The sequence below is a fragment of the Protopterus annectens genome, chromosome 9.part0, assembly GCF_019279795.1.
Source record: "Protopterus annectens isolate FY-2018-M chromosome 9.part0, PAN1.0, whole genome shotgun sequence".
In the NCBI taxonomy this organism is placed as follows: Eukaryota; Metazoa; Chordata; order Ceratodontiformes; family Protopteridae; genus Protopterus; species Protopterus annectens.
In genome coordinates this window covers 1122776096-1122795660 of record NC_056743.1, presented here as the reverse complement: position 1 = coordinate 1122795660, position 19565 = coordinate 1122776096, and the positions used below count along the sequence as shown (strand labels likewise).

Here is a 19565-nt window from a genome sequence, read left to right as displayed (position 1 = left end):
CCAGCAAGGTTATAGATGGCCATGGAAAGACATTTGTAATTTCCAGGGAATTATTCCACATCCACCAGATCAAATGCCTCTGTTTCCTCTTGTCCTACAGCACATACTATCACGGGTTAATTGAAACTGTTCCTCCTTCCCAGTTGGAAAAAAATGGCTTTATTCAATAATGTTTTTGGTGACAAAGAAAGAAAATTCCTGGCAACCAGTTCTGGATCTTTCTTTCCTGAACCAGTATGTGATAGTGCCTAAGTTCAAAATACTTTCACGTCACAACCTGTTACCCCTTATTCCTCATTTAAGCATTTTGGCAGTCTTAAATATGCATATTATCACATTCCTACACATTTAGACTTCAGCTGTTTCTTAAGGTTGTATGTCTCTGGATCACATTATCAGTTCTCTGCCTTGCCCTTTGGTCTATCCACTGCTTCAAGACTGGTCACAATGTGTATAGATGAAATGACAGCCCATTGCAGGTTGTAGGATATCTACATTTTTCCATATTTAGATGATTTGCTTATCTTTGCAGTCTTTTTCAAAGTGTCAGGAATCTCTCACTTGTGCAAAAGATCTCACACACAGGCTGACATTCTAAGAGAACAATGAAAATACCAGATTGTGTTCCTGGAGTACCTGCTTAGCACCACAGTATAAAGAGCTTTTCTTCTACATGAAAAATGGATCTGTATTTACATCTGTTTAAAGGGTTTTCCATTCAGACTTCAGTCACTGGAAGGGAATACTTCAGGATTCTGGGTCTCATGTCATCTATGATTTTCATGATATCTCTGGCAAGATTCCATATGAGAAAGGTACAGTTGTATCTGAAGTCTCAGTGGTCCCAGAGCCAATGCCCCTTATCTTTTCAGATTCCAGCTCTTGGATTTGTCAGAAGAGAAATCACTTGGTGGAGACATCAACTATCCCCTTCTTACTTACTGCTCCAAAGCAGTTAGTCACCAGAAATGCCTCAGACTTTGCATGGGAGTAGTGTCAAAGGGTATAAAAGTGTAAGGCATTTGGACAACAAAGACAGACACAAGCACATAAACATAAAAGAGATAATTGCTCCTGTCAAGGCACTCAACTCTTGGAATTGCCTTTGATGCCCAGGACTTCATCACGTTTTTACAGACAATACCTCAGCAATGTTGTAAATAAACACACAAGGGGGAACCAGGTCTTAACCCCTATGCAGACTAATCAGGTTAGCTTGGGATATTGCTTTATATCACAATCTCACTCTACAGGCATCCTACATTCCATCAGAGAAAAAATTGTATGGCAGACAAGTCGAGCAGGACAAAAGCAGGCATTAACAAATAGAAAGAAGATCTTGGGTTCTTCCAAGAATTGATCCATTTGTGAGAGATCCTCAAGTAGACCTTTTTGCCTGCTCTCTGAACAATTAGCTGGTAAGATTCTTCTACAGGACGTCATGTAAGAAGGCCTGGAAGATGGATATATTTTCTTATCCCTGGTCAGTAATGTTCTGATATGCTTTTCCACACTTTCATTTAATATCTATGGTACTTTTGATGATTCAGAAGGAATATCCCAAGATCATTGTGGTGATTTCCTTGTGTCCAGGCAACAGTGATTCTCCCTTCTTGTAGAATTAGCAAGGAAATAATCACTTGACAATGACAGATCTAGACTGCTTACACTTGTTTTTATAGTCTACATTTTGAAGATTGGATGCCTAATATTTATTTATTTTATTTAACATTTGTTTACCGGAAAAGTCTTTCTTGGAATAAGCCAATTTTCAGTGGAGCTCCAGGGAGAAATGCTCCAGACGCATGTCTTTGTAATGTGGGAATAAACTGGAGCACCTGGAGAAAATGCACAGGAATGCAGGGAGGACATGCAGACTCCACACAGAATGCACCCATGCTGAGAATCAAACTGGATAACCTCTTTCTGTGAGTGACATTGCAAACTGCTGCACACTGTGCTGTCCACCATAATATATACAAAGTATGCACATTTGCATCTTATGTGGGAGTTTTAAGGTACAGTCAGCCCCCCCCACCTTATGCATTTAAAGGATCTGTCTTTCTTCATCATGATCTCATTCCTTTTTAGCATACTATCCTCTCTCTGGTAGAAAGACAATTCTGCCATAAAGCATTTTATGTGAAGAACATTTAGAGCATTATAAAATGACATAAAGAGGACTTTACTAATCAGATTTTATCAATCCAATAGTTTATGTAATCACCCCTTGGGAGAATAACACCCAATACAAAAGCAGGGAAGATTAAGCAGGATATGCTATGTCATAAATACTCAGTGGGATAATCAGTGGGTTATTTAGTCAATAATTGACCAAAAATATTGAAAGGAATTAATAAAGCATTTAATTGCAGGTATATCTGAATCTCTTGGCATGCGCATATGAAATCTGTAACCTGGCAATACACTCATACACTTTGCGACTACTGGTCTTTCTCTTTCTTTCCATCTGTGCTGTACAATGTCAGTCTTTTTTAGGTGGAAGGATTGCCTTATTATAAATTAGCACAGCAAACCTAATATTAAACACATATACATAGAATTTATGTTGAACTTTTTCAGGTTAAAAAGAATGCAATACTTTTTTTTTAGTGTAATGAAATACCAGGAGTATTTATACCAAATGCATTTGCTGCATGGTCAGTAGCTAAAGACACTCATGTGTCTATTTACCTAAAACAGTCTACCCCATGTGTCTGATGTGCACCCACTTGTGTACTATTGCTTGCATGTGACATTGACAGATTATTGTTTATGGCTTATATTTTTGGCATAATACAAAATAATTTGATAGCTTAACCTAATTGCAGCTATGCATGATGGTTTCCTGTTGTGTTCTCTGTTTTTTAGATCTGCATAAGTAGTTAGCCTGCAGTATGTTTCTTTTGTGTGACATTTTGATGCCAGGCCATAGTAAATTTAATGTACTTCTGGAACAGCATTCAAAACTCTGTAGTTATAATGTAATATAATATGTAATATCTCTTTGTCAAAGCTATTCTCACAGTATCTCTACCTTTTTCTCTTCTAGCCTCGACAAGTTTCATTACAACTTAACTGAGCTTTGTGTAGCACTGAACTACACTTCAAGTATTTTGGTATTTCATCACACTATCATTCCTCTGGAATACTTGTATAGCCAACTGGAAATTCGTTTAAATAAGTAAGTCAGCCGTTGTTTCCTTTACTGCACAGTAGACAAGAGTGGGTGTGACTAATAGTGTGCTGAGGTGGAACAGATTTTTAGGCATCTACACTCTTAGAGGAACCTTTTTTTTGCTTTTTGTGTTTATCTTTGTGACACCTTATTGGGAGCAATGATTTTTCTTTCATCTAAACTGTCCTTTAACTATAATTAAACTTCTTCATCCCATTTTATACTCGGAGGATAATTTGTTTGGAGCTATTCCAATAATCTGTAACCCATTGATAAAAAGCCTTTGGATGAGATTTTAATCCATGGCTGTAGAAGCAGCTATATCTGTGAGATTGTTAAATGTCTTGGATGCCCATACTATCTCTACAGACATTTTATGGTATACATATTTTGAAAACATAGATTAATGATTTATCCATAAATGCAAAATGACTGCAGATGTGTAACCCTGTCTACTTACATGCAAATTATTCATTATTGCTACATACTGTAAAATGCAAGAAATGTTTTTAAAAAGCTAGATAAAGTGTGACCTTATCATCGAAAACAAGGAATACTTTGGACTAAGGTCAAATATGTTACCTTTTTGTACCTTTAAAGCATGACATGAAATATTGCAGCAGAGTTAGTAATTGCACAGATATATGAAGAGCGAAAAGAACAACATATAAATAGCTGACAAATTACTGCTTAATCACAATTTAACAAAGTGCATCTAAGTCAGGATAATTATGCAATGCATTTTATCATTGCAATTACTTAAGAACTTTTACTAAGGCGGTGATCGTAAACTACAACACAGCACTTGTTGCAGAAATGATTTGTCTAACTCCCAGTATTTTAAATAAACACTGACACATATGGTTGTGCTCCTTTTGACATTTCAGGAATGTATCATGAGTGAATCAGGAGGCTTATTTTGGATGTAATGGATTATAGCTGGTAGTTTTCCTTTTCTATAGCACTGTGCATGCATTCCTAAATACAATTTCTTCTGCTAGCTTATTTATGTTTGTAATGTATGAGTATTGATTTGTTGGCAAAAGGTGAATGTATTTTTAATTATATATCACTTTTTTATTAAAATAATTGGATGTTTATAACTATTAAAATAGTTATCAATTTAAAGACTGTGTAGCAGATGAGTTAGTCAAGTCCCATGCCCAGAAATTATACAAATGCTTAGTGTTTCACATTGTTTCTTTAAAAATTAAAGACATTTATGAAAATCAAATACTGGTGCATATTTTACAGCATGATTTCTAATAGATGAGAAGTTGAATTGAGAAAAAACAAAGTGTATCCTTGCTAGTATATCTAACAAGATATTCACTGAAGCAGAGAAGCTTCTGTTAACGAGGGAAAGACGCAGTTATGAAAAAAAAAAGATAAAACATATGGCTGCATCTAAAATATATATGATCCTGAAAAAACAAATGCTAAAATACCTAGGTAACAATTTTGTTTTATTAAAGACGTGTTTATAGTTTAACATTTATGTACATAATATCTTATTAGGGAACCTAATTTCTGTTCCATCCCCTCCCACTGATTTGAGCATCAGTGGACACCATAGTAATCCAACCCATGTATTTAACAGGGCTTGCACATAAGAACATCAGAGTAGACCAGCTGGTGTCACTTTTGCCTTAAACATTACTATTTTGTTTTAGTTTTAAAATTATTTGTTCACATTTAAAAAATACAGCAATGAGTTACTATTCCTATCAGTTTATACTATTCTGTATGTTTGTGAGTGTGAGAGAGTCAGAGGGAGAGAGACTGATTTAGCTGTAATCCAAAACTGGCTGTGGGGAATGCTGCATTTACCCACTGCTAGCGTAGATAAACCAGTTTTACCCACACTTTGCCCACACACAGGAGTAGATTAATGCTACTGTATTATGCTTTTTTAAAAAAGAAAAAAAATCCTTTACCTTTTTAAGTAACAGCAATGTATGTAAGAACTTTCTGCCTAGCAGCAGGGGGATAAGGGTAGTCATGCTTTTTTTTTTTTTTTTTTTTTGTTTGTTTGTTTGTTTTGTTTTTTTGTGTCTACCAGTCTGCTGTTTGTGAGGAATTGAAGTTTACTGATGGGGATGATGGGGACACACATTGATATGTTCCAATCTGTGTTTACATTCCTATATTAAATATTCACCATCATATAAAATATTTTAAAATTATTAAATGTAAATATCTGGTTCTGTACCAGTCGCAGCCTCTGTTTATTATCACATATGAGATGGCTGCCACTACTGGGAAAGTTTGTCCAGATTAGCAACATATATAAATGAATGTATGAATCAGCAAAGTGTGAATCATTACACATATCATAGCGCAGTTAGCCTGAATTCTGTTGACCCATGTAAAACATACTGAACAAAGGAATTATCAATGTGAGAAAGTTCAAAGAATGTAAGTGTTCTACTCCATATGTTTCCCTCACACCTCTGCAAACTTCAATAGACCAACTCTGAGATAATATAATATTAATACTAGACCCATACCATGCCAAAGTGCAGTCTTTTCAAATGCATGTTGTTTGAAGTTAAGTGGCCAAATAAAAATGTACGTTAAAAAGAGGGGATGGAACTGTGGTATTTGTGTGAGATCACTGAGTACTGGATAGAGGAGAATGTTCCCTTTTCTCTGTTATTGTGTGATTGTGAAGTAGGTTTATTTACATTAGTGGGGTGTAAAGGATGCAGTCCCCTATGCAGAGGTGCAGGAGTTATGTTCTTTGGTGTGCTTTACTTCGATAATTATATTCTTCAATATATTTTACATGAGACAACAGAATTTGAAAAGTGCTAATTACCATCCATAGCCTGTATATTTGGTACCCTACCAAAATCACCACATGTCTTGCCTTTTTTGTTTAGGAGAACATGCAGTTAGTCTTGTTCAGGTTTTTCAGCCTTTACTCCTAAGTCGCAATTAAGGAGGAATACTACTCACTTACTACATTTAGACAATCAAAAGTTAAACTCTCTTATCTCTAGTGTAATGGACAAGAGTTCTGACTCCTTGGATATTCCCCCTCTGTCACCAAGAAAAGAACAATTTCCAGGGAGACTTTATTTTCCATTCCGGCGTCCTCTTTGTTTTGACCTTTGGTGAGTAATTCCATGTTGGCGATGTCAAACTAAGAACAGAGATATGGCATGTCCCCTGAGGCTTGTCCTACATAAAAGTCAGGTAGAGGAAAACCAGTCTATTCAACATCAAAGGTGGGAGCAGCCATTATTCTCCTTCAGGACCACATTGAGGAGTCAGGTTTCCATGGAGATGACTGGATGTCCAAGCAATCATCTTTTGGCTGATACTCCCATGAAAAGGAAAAACAAACTGTGGTAACTTCTGCTCCTATGTCTCCTTCAGTGAAGGGAGCAAAAGAGGATTGGTTTGCCCTTGCAAATTGTTTATTTAAAGCCTGCCAGTCTTCCCAGGTTTCTAAAAGAAAAAGGTCTCCTTGTCTTTCTGATTCTAATTCAGAATCTAAGGTTCAGGAAATTGGCTTGGATTATGCTTCAAAGATTTCTACTCAAAAGAATTGTGAGTCTGAGTCTGAAGAAGACATTTCCCCAGAATCCTCAGCAGAAGAATTGTCTTTTTCTGACACTATTGGCCGAGTGAAAGATCTGTTTAAATGAAATCTAAAAGATTTATCACAGACCCACCAAACTTATTATGAATTGTTATAACTGGATTCCTACTCAACCAGTAGCTGTCTCCTTAGATCTAGCAGCCTTAGAGGATATTTTCAATGGAGCCCACATTCTCCTGGCAGCAACCAGCAGCCCCAAGGAAAACTGATAAGTTGCATATAGTTTCTCAAACACACAAATATCTCTTTAGAAAACTCAGGGTACAAACTACAGTTGTCTCTATCAAAACCAACTTCTTGCAAGCACTTAATGGCTGCCAATTCTTAATCATCTGACAAAGATAGGATAGCCTTTGATAATTTTCATAAGATTGGCTTCTTTTCACTATGCAAAAGTTGATTTTTGACATTCCTTCTTCTGAAAATAAGGCATCCTTGAATTTCATACTTTCTTCTATATCTGAAGAAACTAAATACTGTCTTAAATGTTCCTATGACACTGCTGATCTAGATGTCACTGAATCAGTGATGATGAGATTTGCCTGGCTTTGTTCTTAAAATTTATAAGAGGATGTGAACATAGAACTTTTTTATGCAACTTTGGATAAGGGATGAGTATTTGGGGCTTTCTATGCTGAGGTCGACAAAAAGTTTGATGAAAGGGAAAAAAAGTTAATCCAAGGAGTCTCTCTGATATTTCAATTCACTTTTCCAAAATATAATAATAACTCTCCTGCAAGCCCATGATCTTCTTATAGAAAACACAACAAACAATCCCAACAGAAAACAGGCAAAAAAAGCATTCAGGAAGCACTTCTTGATAGAAGCACTGGTCAGTAACATCGAGCGGCATGATGGCAGGGATATCTATGGGCTAGGCTTGTAAAGGCTCCAGGGCCATTAGCCTAGTACACACCTATGCACTTATGATCCTATTAACTAGTACAGTGATTCAAAAAAGAACCGAGAGTTTTCCTAGCCAAAAGCAATCTAAAAATGCAAATGAACTATCTATCCAATCAATCTTTTCCTTGTCCCCACCCTGGCAACCCAGTAAAGCTTTCACAAACCTAAGTCTAAATTTTCATCATTGGCACCATATTACCTCTGACACCTGCACCCTAAAAATATTTAAAAAAGGTTACAACCACCAGTGGATTCCATTCCTCCTTTTCAAGAGGTACCTCCACCTCCATCAAATCAAACACCCCTGTTTCTTCCTATCCCAGATCAAATGCTGTTTCAGGGAGTCATAAAGCCTGTTCAGTCAGGTCAAAAGTATTTTACTCCAGGATCATTCTATTGCCAAAGAAAAAAGGAACTTGGAAACGTGTCCTGGACCTTTAAATTTCACTTCAAAATTCCAAAATGCAAAATGGTGATTCTTCAGTATTTAGTACTTCTCCTTCCTCCTCACCGTTTCTTAGTAATCCTAAGATTTAAAAAAATGTCCATCATCTAGCCCCATTCGTAAAGATTTCAGAGACTTTTTAATGATTTTCTGAGTAGTTCATATTCCCACTTTTCTTCTTCACCACTTAAGTTTGTCAACAGCTCCAAGAGTATTTAGGAAATGTTCTGCTCTTCAAATAGCCAATTGCTGACTACAGGGATTCACTTATTTCAATATTTATATAATTGCATTATATCTGCAGACTTTTTTTAAGAAGTGACTATTATTTTCTCTTTCTCAAAAATGTATTTCTCAACCTGGGTTTTCAAGTGAAGCTAGAAAAGAATCTCTTTAATTTCATCTTGTGGGACAGGTTTTCTAGGTTGTCTCTAAGATTAAGCCATCATGATGGCCTTTTTTCCTCACGACAAAGTAGACTATAGATTCATAGATTAATATGTATGTAGTGGGCTAATGACCGACAGGGCATTTATAAGCTTATCTGTGTAATCCAACCCAACTGTGTCCCTATGCATCATGAGTGTTTATTAAGACAGGGTATGTTAGAAAGTTTATAGAGGTTATGTGGGGGTATGTTAGTTTGGGCATTACTGCCTGCCTCTGTCTATCAGAGATATAGGGCCAGACCCGGGGTGAATTTCCAGTGTCCCATCCATTGGTCAAGTTTATGGTTAAATCGGGATAGGGATGGATTCTGCGTCACATGGGTGGTGAGCCTGTTCCAGATCATGGGGATACCCTGAGACGCACATCAGTCTCATCAACATGTCTTATTTATGTCACAAGCAAAATTGAAATCCTTGCATCTAGTGGTTCTGATGCTGTTCATTATTTTACAGATATGTAGAAGGTCCATCAGAGCTGGATGCGATGCCTTTTATGCCAGGCATATATTGCCTTTCAGTAACCTGTAGGAGACCGAGTACAGAGATAGGACTTTAGGGCAATCCATATAGGATAATCTGTTTATACCCTGGATTATCCTGATAAGAAACCTTTGTGGATAATCTGTTTATACCCTGGATTATCCTGATAAGAAACCTTTGTGGACATTCCAACTGCTGAACAGGTACATGCCAAATGTACCAAATTATATTTGATGCTGGGTCTGATAAGGTCCAGATAAGGCCCAAAACTGATATTTTTAACAGTTCAGACTTTACTCTCAGTTCCCCATGCCTTTCACCATTAAATCCCTTTCTTAGATCTGGGTGTTATGCACTGACTTATAAGATGGACATCACAGAATTATTTTCTTACTACCTTGGCCACATCTTGGTCATAGATCAGATTACTCTCACAGGTTCATAGGTTCATAGGTTCATAGGTTCATACTAGGCTATCTGCCCAAGGGCATTTATAAGCCTAGCCCATAGTTATGTGGCTTTCGCCACCCCTTTAGTTTGAAAAAGATTTTTCCTAGTATGCAGAATCGTTCGAATGACAGGCGTAAGTAAATTATCTTTATTGAAGTAAGCTAGACTGTTGAGCATCTTATTTCATGCTGACACCTATTGGATCCCTGTAGAATGACAAAAGTGGAGATGCCGGGGATTGAACCCGGGGCCTCATACATGCAAAGCATGCGCTCTACCACTGAGCTACATCCCCTTGCTACATATGTTTCCAGATCCCTGACTATCGTGTCACTCTTAAGGGTGTCTTTTCAATGGAGTAATTAGCCTGGCTGGCAGGTTTGTCACAAGACACTATAATGCATTTCTTGGCATTGAGTTTTAATAGGTTACTTTGGAACCAGTCATTTGTTTGTGTTAGACCCACAGTAAAAAATTTCTCCAAAACCAACTTCATGCTTCTTAAGACAAAAGTGGCAAAATTCATGACACCCATGCAGATGGACAATGCAGTTACGACTGCTGAATCCTACACAAATGCACTCTATAAACACTTACACGAGTGCATGGATCATGCTATCCCAAACAGAACCAAGATGCTATCCTCCAAACAAAGGAAGCCAATCTGGTGGTCCCCTGCCATAAACAAACTATACAACAGAAGGAAGAAACTGTTGCAAAAAAGAATAAAATCCCATGAGTAGAGGATTTCCCTGGTCAGCCTCAGTAAGAAGCTGAGATCCTTTATAATATCCTCCAAAGCTAGCTATGAAAACAAAATCACAACTGATTCTAAGGATAACCACAAAGCATTCTATAGCTATGTCAAGAAGCTCAATGGCAACACCCAGATCTGCTCTGAGTTACAGCACAACGGCACAAAAATTACAGAACCAACTGATATTGCCAACATCCTGTCAGATAGGTTTAGTGCTAACTTTACCCTCTCTCACCCCTAAAGTGCCCATATCTATACAGGAAGAATGCAGAGTCCCTGTAATCACAACTACGCAGGTAAAAGCTGCACACTCTAAAGCCAAAAACACAGCATCTATGAGACCAGACAACATCCCAGGCTGTGTTTTACATGAACTTCAGAACTAACTGGTTCCCACCTAAGCACCATGTTCAATCATAGTCTCACATCAGGCTTTGTACCCACTGAATGGCACACAGCAACAGTTATCCCACTACACAAAGGGGGAGCAACCACTGATCCTGGGAACTATTGCCCTATTAGCCTGATGAGCCTGGTCTGCAAGGCCATGGAACGTATCATCCTGGAACTCATAAACAAAGACATTGGTGACCTCCAGATTCTGGATCCCACCCAGTTCGGGTTTGTGAAAGGCAGATCATGCCTCCTGAACCTGATCATCTTCTTTGAGGCAGTCACCAAAGCCTTAGACGAGGGTAAGGTGGTTCACAAAGCCTATCTTGACCTCACCAAGGCTTTTGATACCATCCCCCATTCGGAAATTATAGCTAAACTTACTAAACTAGGTATAAATCCTATGTCACAAGATGGGTTGCTGACTGGCTCACTGGCAGAACCCACACTGTAAAAGTTGCAGACTCCAAATCTGACTTCAAACCAGTGACAAGTGGTGTACCACAGGGTTCAGCCCTGGGACCTCTCCTATTTGGTATCTACTTCTCTAAAGTACAGGGTAACACAGAAGGCCTCTGGCTAATGAAGTTCGCAGATGACTGTAAACTAGGAGCCATAGTTGAGTCACCAAATGATGTGGACATCCTACAGAAGGGCCTCACTGAGACAGATGCCTGGTGTTAGAGCCATGGCCTCAAGCTCAATGCCAAAAAGTGCATTGTCATCTTCTTTGGTAAAAACTCTGTACCCATGAACTACCACATAGATAGCAGCCTACTTAACACTGAATGTGTGATGAGACCTTGGGACCCAGGTGGACAGTAGTCTCTCCTTTGATAATCACATCACCACAGTAGTCAGGAAGTCCTTCTACATGGCACACTTCATCACAAAAGGGTTCTCATCCAGGAAAAAAGAGGTCATTGTTCCCCTCTACTCGACACTCATTAGACCCATTATAGAGTTCAACACCCCTTTTGGAATGTACCTCACAAGACATCTGCAGCAGCTGGAAAGGCCACAGAAGCACCTCACAAAGAGGATTACTGGCCACCAAAGCAGCAAAGATTTCAATAGCAAATTCCCACCTTATCTCCACCCTACATTATGCCTCTCCAATATATACCAACCTAAGGCAATGCGATCTAAACAATCTAGAGACCTGCTACAACAAAATTGCCAAATTCACCACAGGGGGATCCTACTGTAGTCACCACTGTCTCTCACTTGCTGAACTGGGCTGGCTTGAACTACCTCACCTCCTTCAATGGTATCAACTATCACTCGCCCACAAACTAGTAAACCATCCACTAAATGTCCCATCCCTCCAGAATCTACTCCAACCCTATCGCACCAACAGACCACTAAGATCCAGCAGCAAAAATCACTTGCAGATCACTAAAGCCAATAACTCTGCTGGTGAAGCACTATTCTCTTGCACCATAGCCAAATTATGGAACTCCCTCCCACCCACAATTACCTCCATACCATCATGCACCCACTTCAAAACTTTACTAAAAGTGCACCTAAAAACATGCTGGCTATGCCCTTGCAACTCCCACTCTAATATCACCCACCCCATCCAACCACTGCCTTTCTTTCCACCCCACTAACTACCTTGATTATAGCAAGTCAGATGCTCATAAGCCTAGTACTTATACAGCAGGAACTTCTTATTGTAACATTTGTTAATGTCTGTTATGTACTTCTCAGATAAAGATTCTAGTTGTCTACTGATGTACTATGTTCTTCATCTGTAAATATGTTTGTAATTAATTGCTATGTTAAATTGTTAATCGCTATGTTATCCAATGTAACTACTGTCTGTTTATTTTAACTGTGGAGCTTTTCTCCCCGGGCCTCCGCTGAAAATAGACCTATGTCCAGTCAGGCACTCCCAGTCAACAAATGTAAATAAATAAATAAACAGATGTCCTACACTGACTGTCTCAAAAAACTCCAGCTTTGCTCCATAGGATATCACCTACTTTGAGGTGATCTCTGCCTAACATATAAAGCTATGTCAAAGCCAGCACTGTTGGACATGCTACACCTAAAGAAATCCCAATCCTTCTGAGCTACATCCTCTAGGGACCTAAACCTTGTCACCACAATAAACAGGACATGCTGGAGGGATCGATTCATGTCCCAGAGACTTCCCATACTGTGGAACAAACTACCCATCTATGTCAAGCAAAGTTCCTCATTAGCACTCTTCAAGAAAAATTTTGATGAGTGGATGGGAAATAGGAAATATATATATATATATATATATATATATATATATATATATATATATATATAGTCTAGTACTTACCTATGAACCTATATTGCGGTGGTAGTGCTGCAGTAGCGTTGTCACCTCACAGTAAGACGTTGTCCTGTTCGATTCTCAGCTAGAGCGTCTTCTGTGTGGAGACATGCGTGAATGGGCGTACCTTCATTGAAGGTTGTGCATCAGGGCTGGCAACTCGGCAAGTAAAAATCTACTGCCAATCATTAGCGGACCGGAGTACCCCTGTGGCAACCCCCAACCGGGAAAAGCCGAAAGACAGAACAATAGCAACCTACCTATGAACCTATGTCATAGGGTGAATCTATGATAGCTCCCAATTTGCAGTCATCTGTGAACTTGGACAGCCAAAGGCCCTTGATATTAGCTTTTACTTCCAAGAAGTAGATGTCAAATAGGAGCAGTCGCAGCATGAAGCCATGAGGTACCCTGCTGGTGACCAGTCTCTTAGTGGAGGTGGTCTCACCAGTCCTGACTTCCTGGTTCCTGGTTGTGAGCCAACTAACAATGCACCAAGCTATGCAGAGGTTTATGTCCAGTTCAATGAGTTTGTCAATTTTACCTGAGTGGGGTATTGTATTGATTGCCTTAGCCAGATCCAGGTAGGCAATAATCATTTCCCCCCCTCACCCATTGCCTTTCTGACCTCCTCAAATAAGTGCTCCAGGTTTAGTAGACATGACCTTCCCTTGACAAAGCCAAACTAGGTTGGGTCCATTGTCTGAAATATACCAATGTCTTTGTTGATAATTTCCATGATAATTCATTCCACAGCTTTGCATATTAGACTAGTCATACTAATAGTTCTATAGTTTCAAGGGTCAGTTGATGGTCTGCCCTTGTGAAGTAGGATAACCATTGCAGTCCTCTATTCGTGTTGTAAAAGCCTGTTCTGAGGCTTTAGTAAGTGGTCCTGATAGGTCATGTTTCAAGCTATTTAGGAGACATCCCAGGATACTGTCAGTGCCCATTAAGGCTTTGTTTTTGGTCTTAACGACCACCACCACAACTTTCTCCCTTCTAACAATTAGAAGGATATGCTAGAAGCAATTTCATGGGGAAAGGCAGGGGGAATGGAAGGTGAAGTGTGAACTGTTCGAAATATCAGGCTTTGACATTATCCAGTCAAACTTTAAGAACAACCTGGGACTATCTCAAGATTTTAGGATTCATGGTCTATGCAGTTCTCATGATTCCTTTAACCAGACTGCATATAAGAACACTTTAGTGGTTCCTCAGATCATTTTGGACCCAACACCAGCATGCCTTCACTTTTAGATTTCAGTGCTGGGTTTTATATGGAGAGAGATCCTATGGAAGATGAATAAATTGTCCCTCAATCCAGGTCGCCTTTTTTCCCCTCTAGCCCTCACTCAATCTATAACCACAGATGTGTAACATTTTACATGGGGAGCTGTATCTAAGGAGTGAAAGTTCAGGATTTGCAGGAACCAGCAGGACAAACTGAAGCACACCACTATCAAATGATAGCATTAATAAATGCTCTCAGATTTCTAAGTTATTTCTGAAGTCTAGGACCTCTCTTATCACAGACAACATCACAGTCATTTGGTACATAAGCAGACATGGGGAACTAGCAATTCAACACAGTCCTTCCCTTCAGGCTACTTACATTTGATCAGATCAGAATTCTGTCAATTCAGACCCCCCCCCAAAAAAAGGAAATTACACCAAAGTCTTACCCAGACCATGTTAGGTTGTCTGCCAACAGATCCCCCTCCCTTTTTTTCTTTATCTCAAGTTTAGCAATTTCTGAAAAAGGTTTTACACAGCCATCCACCTATGAAACAGGTGGCTGCTCCATAAGATTTTAACTTTGTTCCTGAAAACCTTAGTTTTTCCTTTTGAAGCTGCTCATGAGGCTGATTTGAGTTTTTTTATCATGAAAGTATCTGAGTTAAAAGATCTCATTGTAAGTCTACCATATCTCATCCTTAGCAATGATAGGGTAACTTTGAGAACAGCCCTTCCTGCATGCCCACAGGATTTCCAAGCTTACTTTGCTCCATTACATTCATATCTTTGTTTTGTTTCCAAAGCCAAAAAAGGGGGGAAGAGAATACTGCATACTCTAGATTTCTACAGACAACTCAGATAGTAGACTGTGGTAATAAAAGGGAATGAATCAGTGTCAAAACAGACCCTGATACCATTCACTTGAGTTATTCATACCATGATACATAACTTCCAGGCACAGTCAAAGCTCCTACTAGGGCTATGGCTACTTTTACTGCTTTTTGGAAAGGACTAGACTCCTGAAATATTCTAGAGGCAGCAACTTGGTCTTGTCATATTTTTACCAAGCGCTACAAAATGAATCATTTATCTAGGTCCAGAGCAAGGTATGCTACAACTATCCTGCAAGAGCACTGAAATGGTCATCTTTAATCCTTCCTTTCTTCCTAAGCTTTGGTATTTGCGCCACATAGCTTAGGCTGTTGTAATACTGATCTAATGATGAACATAGTACAGCTGTGAAAGTTAACTTACCATGTCAGTAGATGTTTGGAAAATTCATTGTTGCAGTACAATAACACAATAACTCCCTCTTTTCCCAAGTGTGTTTTTTTTTGGTATGCTAGAATGGGAGACTGTATAATCACTTCCGCTCCTAGTACATATTTGTTAGGAGGACATCTAGCGTCCCTTCTTGATGCAGGAAGGATCTTATTTTTAGTGCCCATATGTCTTTTTTATACTGACTTGCCCTCAAGATCCAGTGGTCATACACGCATGTGGAAAGGGCCCTAAAGCTTTTGAAGCTGTCCAGATAGCCAGTCCTAGGCAGGATGCATCCCATATAGCTTAGGCTTCTGTGACAGTAATCTATTTGAACATCTAAAATTTGGTAGATTTTACTTACATAGCTGTGCTTTCCTACCTGTACAAATGTAACATTGCTCATTTCATTGGTGCCCTGGTCATGGTTGAAAAGGGTCTTAGGACCAGCTCACTTCCCTTGTTATCAAACAAGAATTAATAAATAAAATGCATTTAGAGCTAGAGGAAGTCTTGTCAGGCAATGCAGGGATTCACTGGGCTGGAGAAAGTAGGGGATGTAGAGTGTGTGTGTGTGTGTGTGTGTGTGTGTGTGTGTGTGTGTGTGTGTGTGTGTGTGTGTGTGTGTGTGTGCCATGCCAGTGTGTCCAGGATACTCCACCACCCAATCGATTGGCTTTGCAGCAGCAGGTGGATCTGGGAGCGAGACCGAAGCTTCAACAGACCAACATTGAGTCTTTTTTGCCATTACCGGTGCGTGCAAGACGGAGCTCAAGAGGAAGATCGGAAAGTCGCACAAGAAGGAAAAGGAAGTTCTCAGGAGAACCGCAGCACAAGAGGGGACGACAGAAGGACTAAACAATTTGGTCTACAATTTATCGGACTTAACTTTGAATAATGTGGATATTTCTCTGTTGAACAAAGGCCTAAGTTATATACCGGCACAAATAAGTAAGATTTCTGATTTGCTAACAGATTTAAGAGCATTTGCTCGTAAAATTGCGCTGAAATTATCTTTTAAAAATGTAAAAAATGCTTCAAGTCATGACATAGTCTCTAATACTCAATATATGTTTGAAGGTTTCAAAAGGAAAAGCCTGTATACACCAGTGTCTCATCCGTGTATTGATGCATTTATTAAATTGTGTGAAAATGATTTATATAAACATTATAGTCAGTATAATAAGGGTACATTACATTTGTTCCATAATTTATTGCAGGAAGAATGGAACTCATTGATTCGTCTAACTGAGAATAACAATGTGGTGGTTAGACCAGTAGATAAAGGTGGGGGTTTAGTGTTACTGAACAGAAAGGACTATTGTATGTATATGGAACTTCTTCTTAAAGATAATACTATCTATAAATTAATAGATGAAGTAACTGTTCAAGGCCTGATTTTTCAGGTACATCAAGAATTGAATGAACTTTTATTATGTAGACAAATCAGTTATGATTTTTATCTTTTCTTATTGATTGAACATCCTACTATACCTTATTTAAAAGGTCTTCCAAAAATGCACAAGGGACAGATACCTCCTCCTATGCGTCCCATTGTGGTTGGACACAACTGGGTAACTGAAAATCTTTCTATATTTTTGGAGAAAAAATTAAGACCATTAGTATCTTCAGTACCCACAATTCTAAGAGATTCATATCAATTGATTGACTATATTAAGAAATTAGATTTCAAGGTCACAGAAACACATCTCCTAGTCACATTAGACGTTAAGAGTCTATTTACTGTAATTCCTAATCTGTATGGTATGGAAGCCATTAGATCCATATTAAACAAGGAAGGTAGTTTCACTAATAGTGAACAAATTCTAATTAATACACTACTGGAAATTGTTCTGACTAAGAATGTTATGATGTTTGATGAACACTTCTATATACAACAGTGGGGGGTGGCCATGGGCACCCCCTGCGCCAACACATATGCAAATCTTGTTGTATATAATTGGGAGACTACAAATCTTTTCACACACCCCAGTTATAAGAAGATACTCTTTTATCACAGATTTGTAGATGATATACTTCTATTATGGGATGGAACCATACAGGAATTGAAAAGTTTTATAGTAGATTTAGAGATGACTACAGACTTTTTAAAGTTCTCAATTGGATACTCTCTCTCAGAAATTGATTTTTGGATCTAAAAATTAAGAAGGATGGACAAGGGGGATTAGAGACATCTTTATTCAGGAAAGCATGCTGGAGAAATAACTTGTTGCAATATGACAGCATGCACCCTAGATTCATTTTCAAAATATAGTAAAGAGTCAATATGTAAGGGTAGATAGAATATGTCAAGATTTCAATGTCAGGCATCGTGAATTTGACATATTAGAAAAAATGTTTCAGGATAGGAAATATAACCCAGACATGGTCAGAAATATTAAAGATTCGTTTATACAAGAGAAAGATATATCTAGGGGTCAAAAGTACTCTAGTCATTCTAATATAGGAAGGACTTGGAATTTTTCATCTAGAAGTAACTATATAAACCCTTCAAAAATAAATTCAGACTATGTTAGATGTATTATTACATATACAAGTGATAATAAATATATAACAGAAGTTATTTCAAAGAACTGGCCTATCCTGACAACAAATGAAGATATTAAACAATTGGTTGGTGTAAGACCGAATTTTGTTTATAAGAATTCAAAGAACCTGAAACGGATATTATGTGATGAAAAACTGCACAGATCATTGACACCCTATAATCCATTCAAGAATAACATTAGAGGAACCCACTCTTGTGGGAAGTGTAGTTCATGTGAGTGGATATCTAAGGATAAGACATTCTTCCACTCTGAGCTATTATTTAACTTTGAATTTAAGTGCACTGCAAATTGCGAGGATAGCAATGTCATATACCTGGCCACCTGTGAGTCATGCCCGGCTTTTTATATAGGCATGACCACAAGGAGGCTCAGGGATAGGATACAAGAACATATTTATGCTATCAAAAAAGCTGACAAAAAGAATGCGTTAGCCAAACATATTGTAGACTATCCAGAACATAAGTTTCTCTTTAGAGTTTTACAAAAGAAAGGAATGAATACTAGAAAAGGTGACAACTTTAATGACCTTGAGAACTTAGAATTAAATTGGATCTTTAAATTTAGAGCTCAAAGTCCTCCAGGTTTGAATGTATATGTGAGTATTAGATCACATTTGAAAAGACGAAAGTATTAATATAAAATGAAATGTTTGTCTATTGTATATGGTCCCTTCAGTCTTATTATTCAGTTTTTAGTTCTGCATTCAGCATTACATTTCACACTGTATGAAGAACTCTTTTTCCTGAATTCATATGAATATATATTTATTTATTTACTTAGTTATTTATCTGTTTATTGTTATTATATGTTGTACAGATGATAGTTTAGCACATATTTATATAAAAAAGCATCTTTATATGGGATTGTTATGAGTTGTTTTAGTATAGAGGCTGTGAATGGAATGATGGTGTTTAACATGTAACTAGCTATATTTCTTTCGTTAGATGTGTATATATGCTGCAATATGATATGTATATATCTTAAGATTAGTAATTTTTAGGGAGCAGTGTTATGCATATACTAAACTTTTTTGTGTACATAGAGGCTTTTCATAATATGGAGCTTACCTACCAGATTTTAGAAATAGTTTTACTAACTATAAGAATGATGTATTTAATGGCTGTAAAAATAGCAAACATTCTCTGTTTTATAAGCTTGGCACTTTAACTTGATTTTTTAAAAACATGTAGCTAATTATTTTCAGGCTACACCCTGCCATAACTAATTGAAAAAGTGAATAACCATCACTATAGGTTAATTAATTCCTAATTTCAATAATGCTTGTGGCTATAAAGAATGTGTTTTTACTATTGTTCATTGAATCTGAAGAAGCGTGCCTTGTGGAAGCACGCGAAAGCGCTCATTCTGTCATTTTAAATAAAGAAGATTTTATTACGTGGTGGTGCTCTCCAGTTTGTACTACATGTGTGTGTGTGTGTGTGTGTGTCTGTGTGTGTGTGTGTGTGTGTGTCTGTGTGTGTGTGTGTGTGTGTGTGTGTGTGTGTGTGTGTGTG

At 38.0% G+C, this 19565-nt stretch overlaps 1 protein-coding gene and 1 non-coding gene across 3 annotated transcripts in view; one reads left to right on the top strand and one right to left on the bottom strand.

The window, feature by feature from the left end:
• NCKAP1L (NCK associated protein 1 like) overlaps positions 1–19565 on the top strand; it is a 1498172-nt gene that overhangs the window by 956610 nt on the left and 521997 nt on the right. For both annotated transcript variants that reach the window (XM_044083976.1, XM_044083975.1), the window contains one exon: positions 3053–3184. In XM_044083976.1, coding sequence (XP_043939911.1) covers positions 3053–3184 — 132 coding nt within the window. The remainder of the gene's footprint in view (positions 1–3052; positions 3185–19565) is intronic.
• On the bottom strand, positions 9742–9813 carry TRNAA-UGC. The gene has a single exon. It is a non-coding gene; the product is annotated as a tRNA-Ala (tRNA).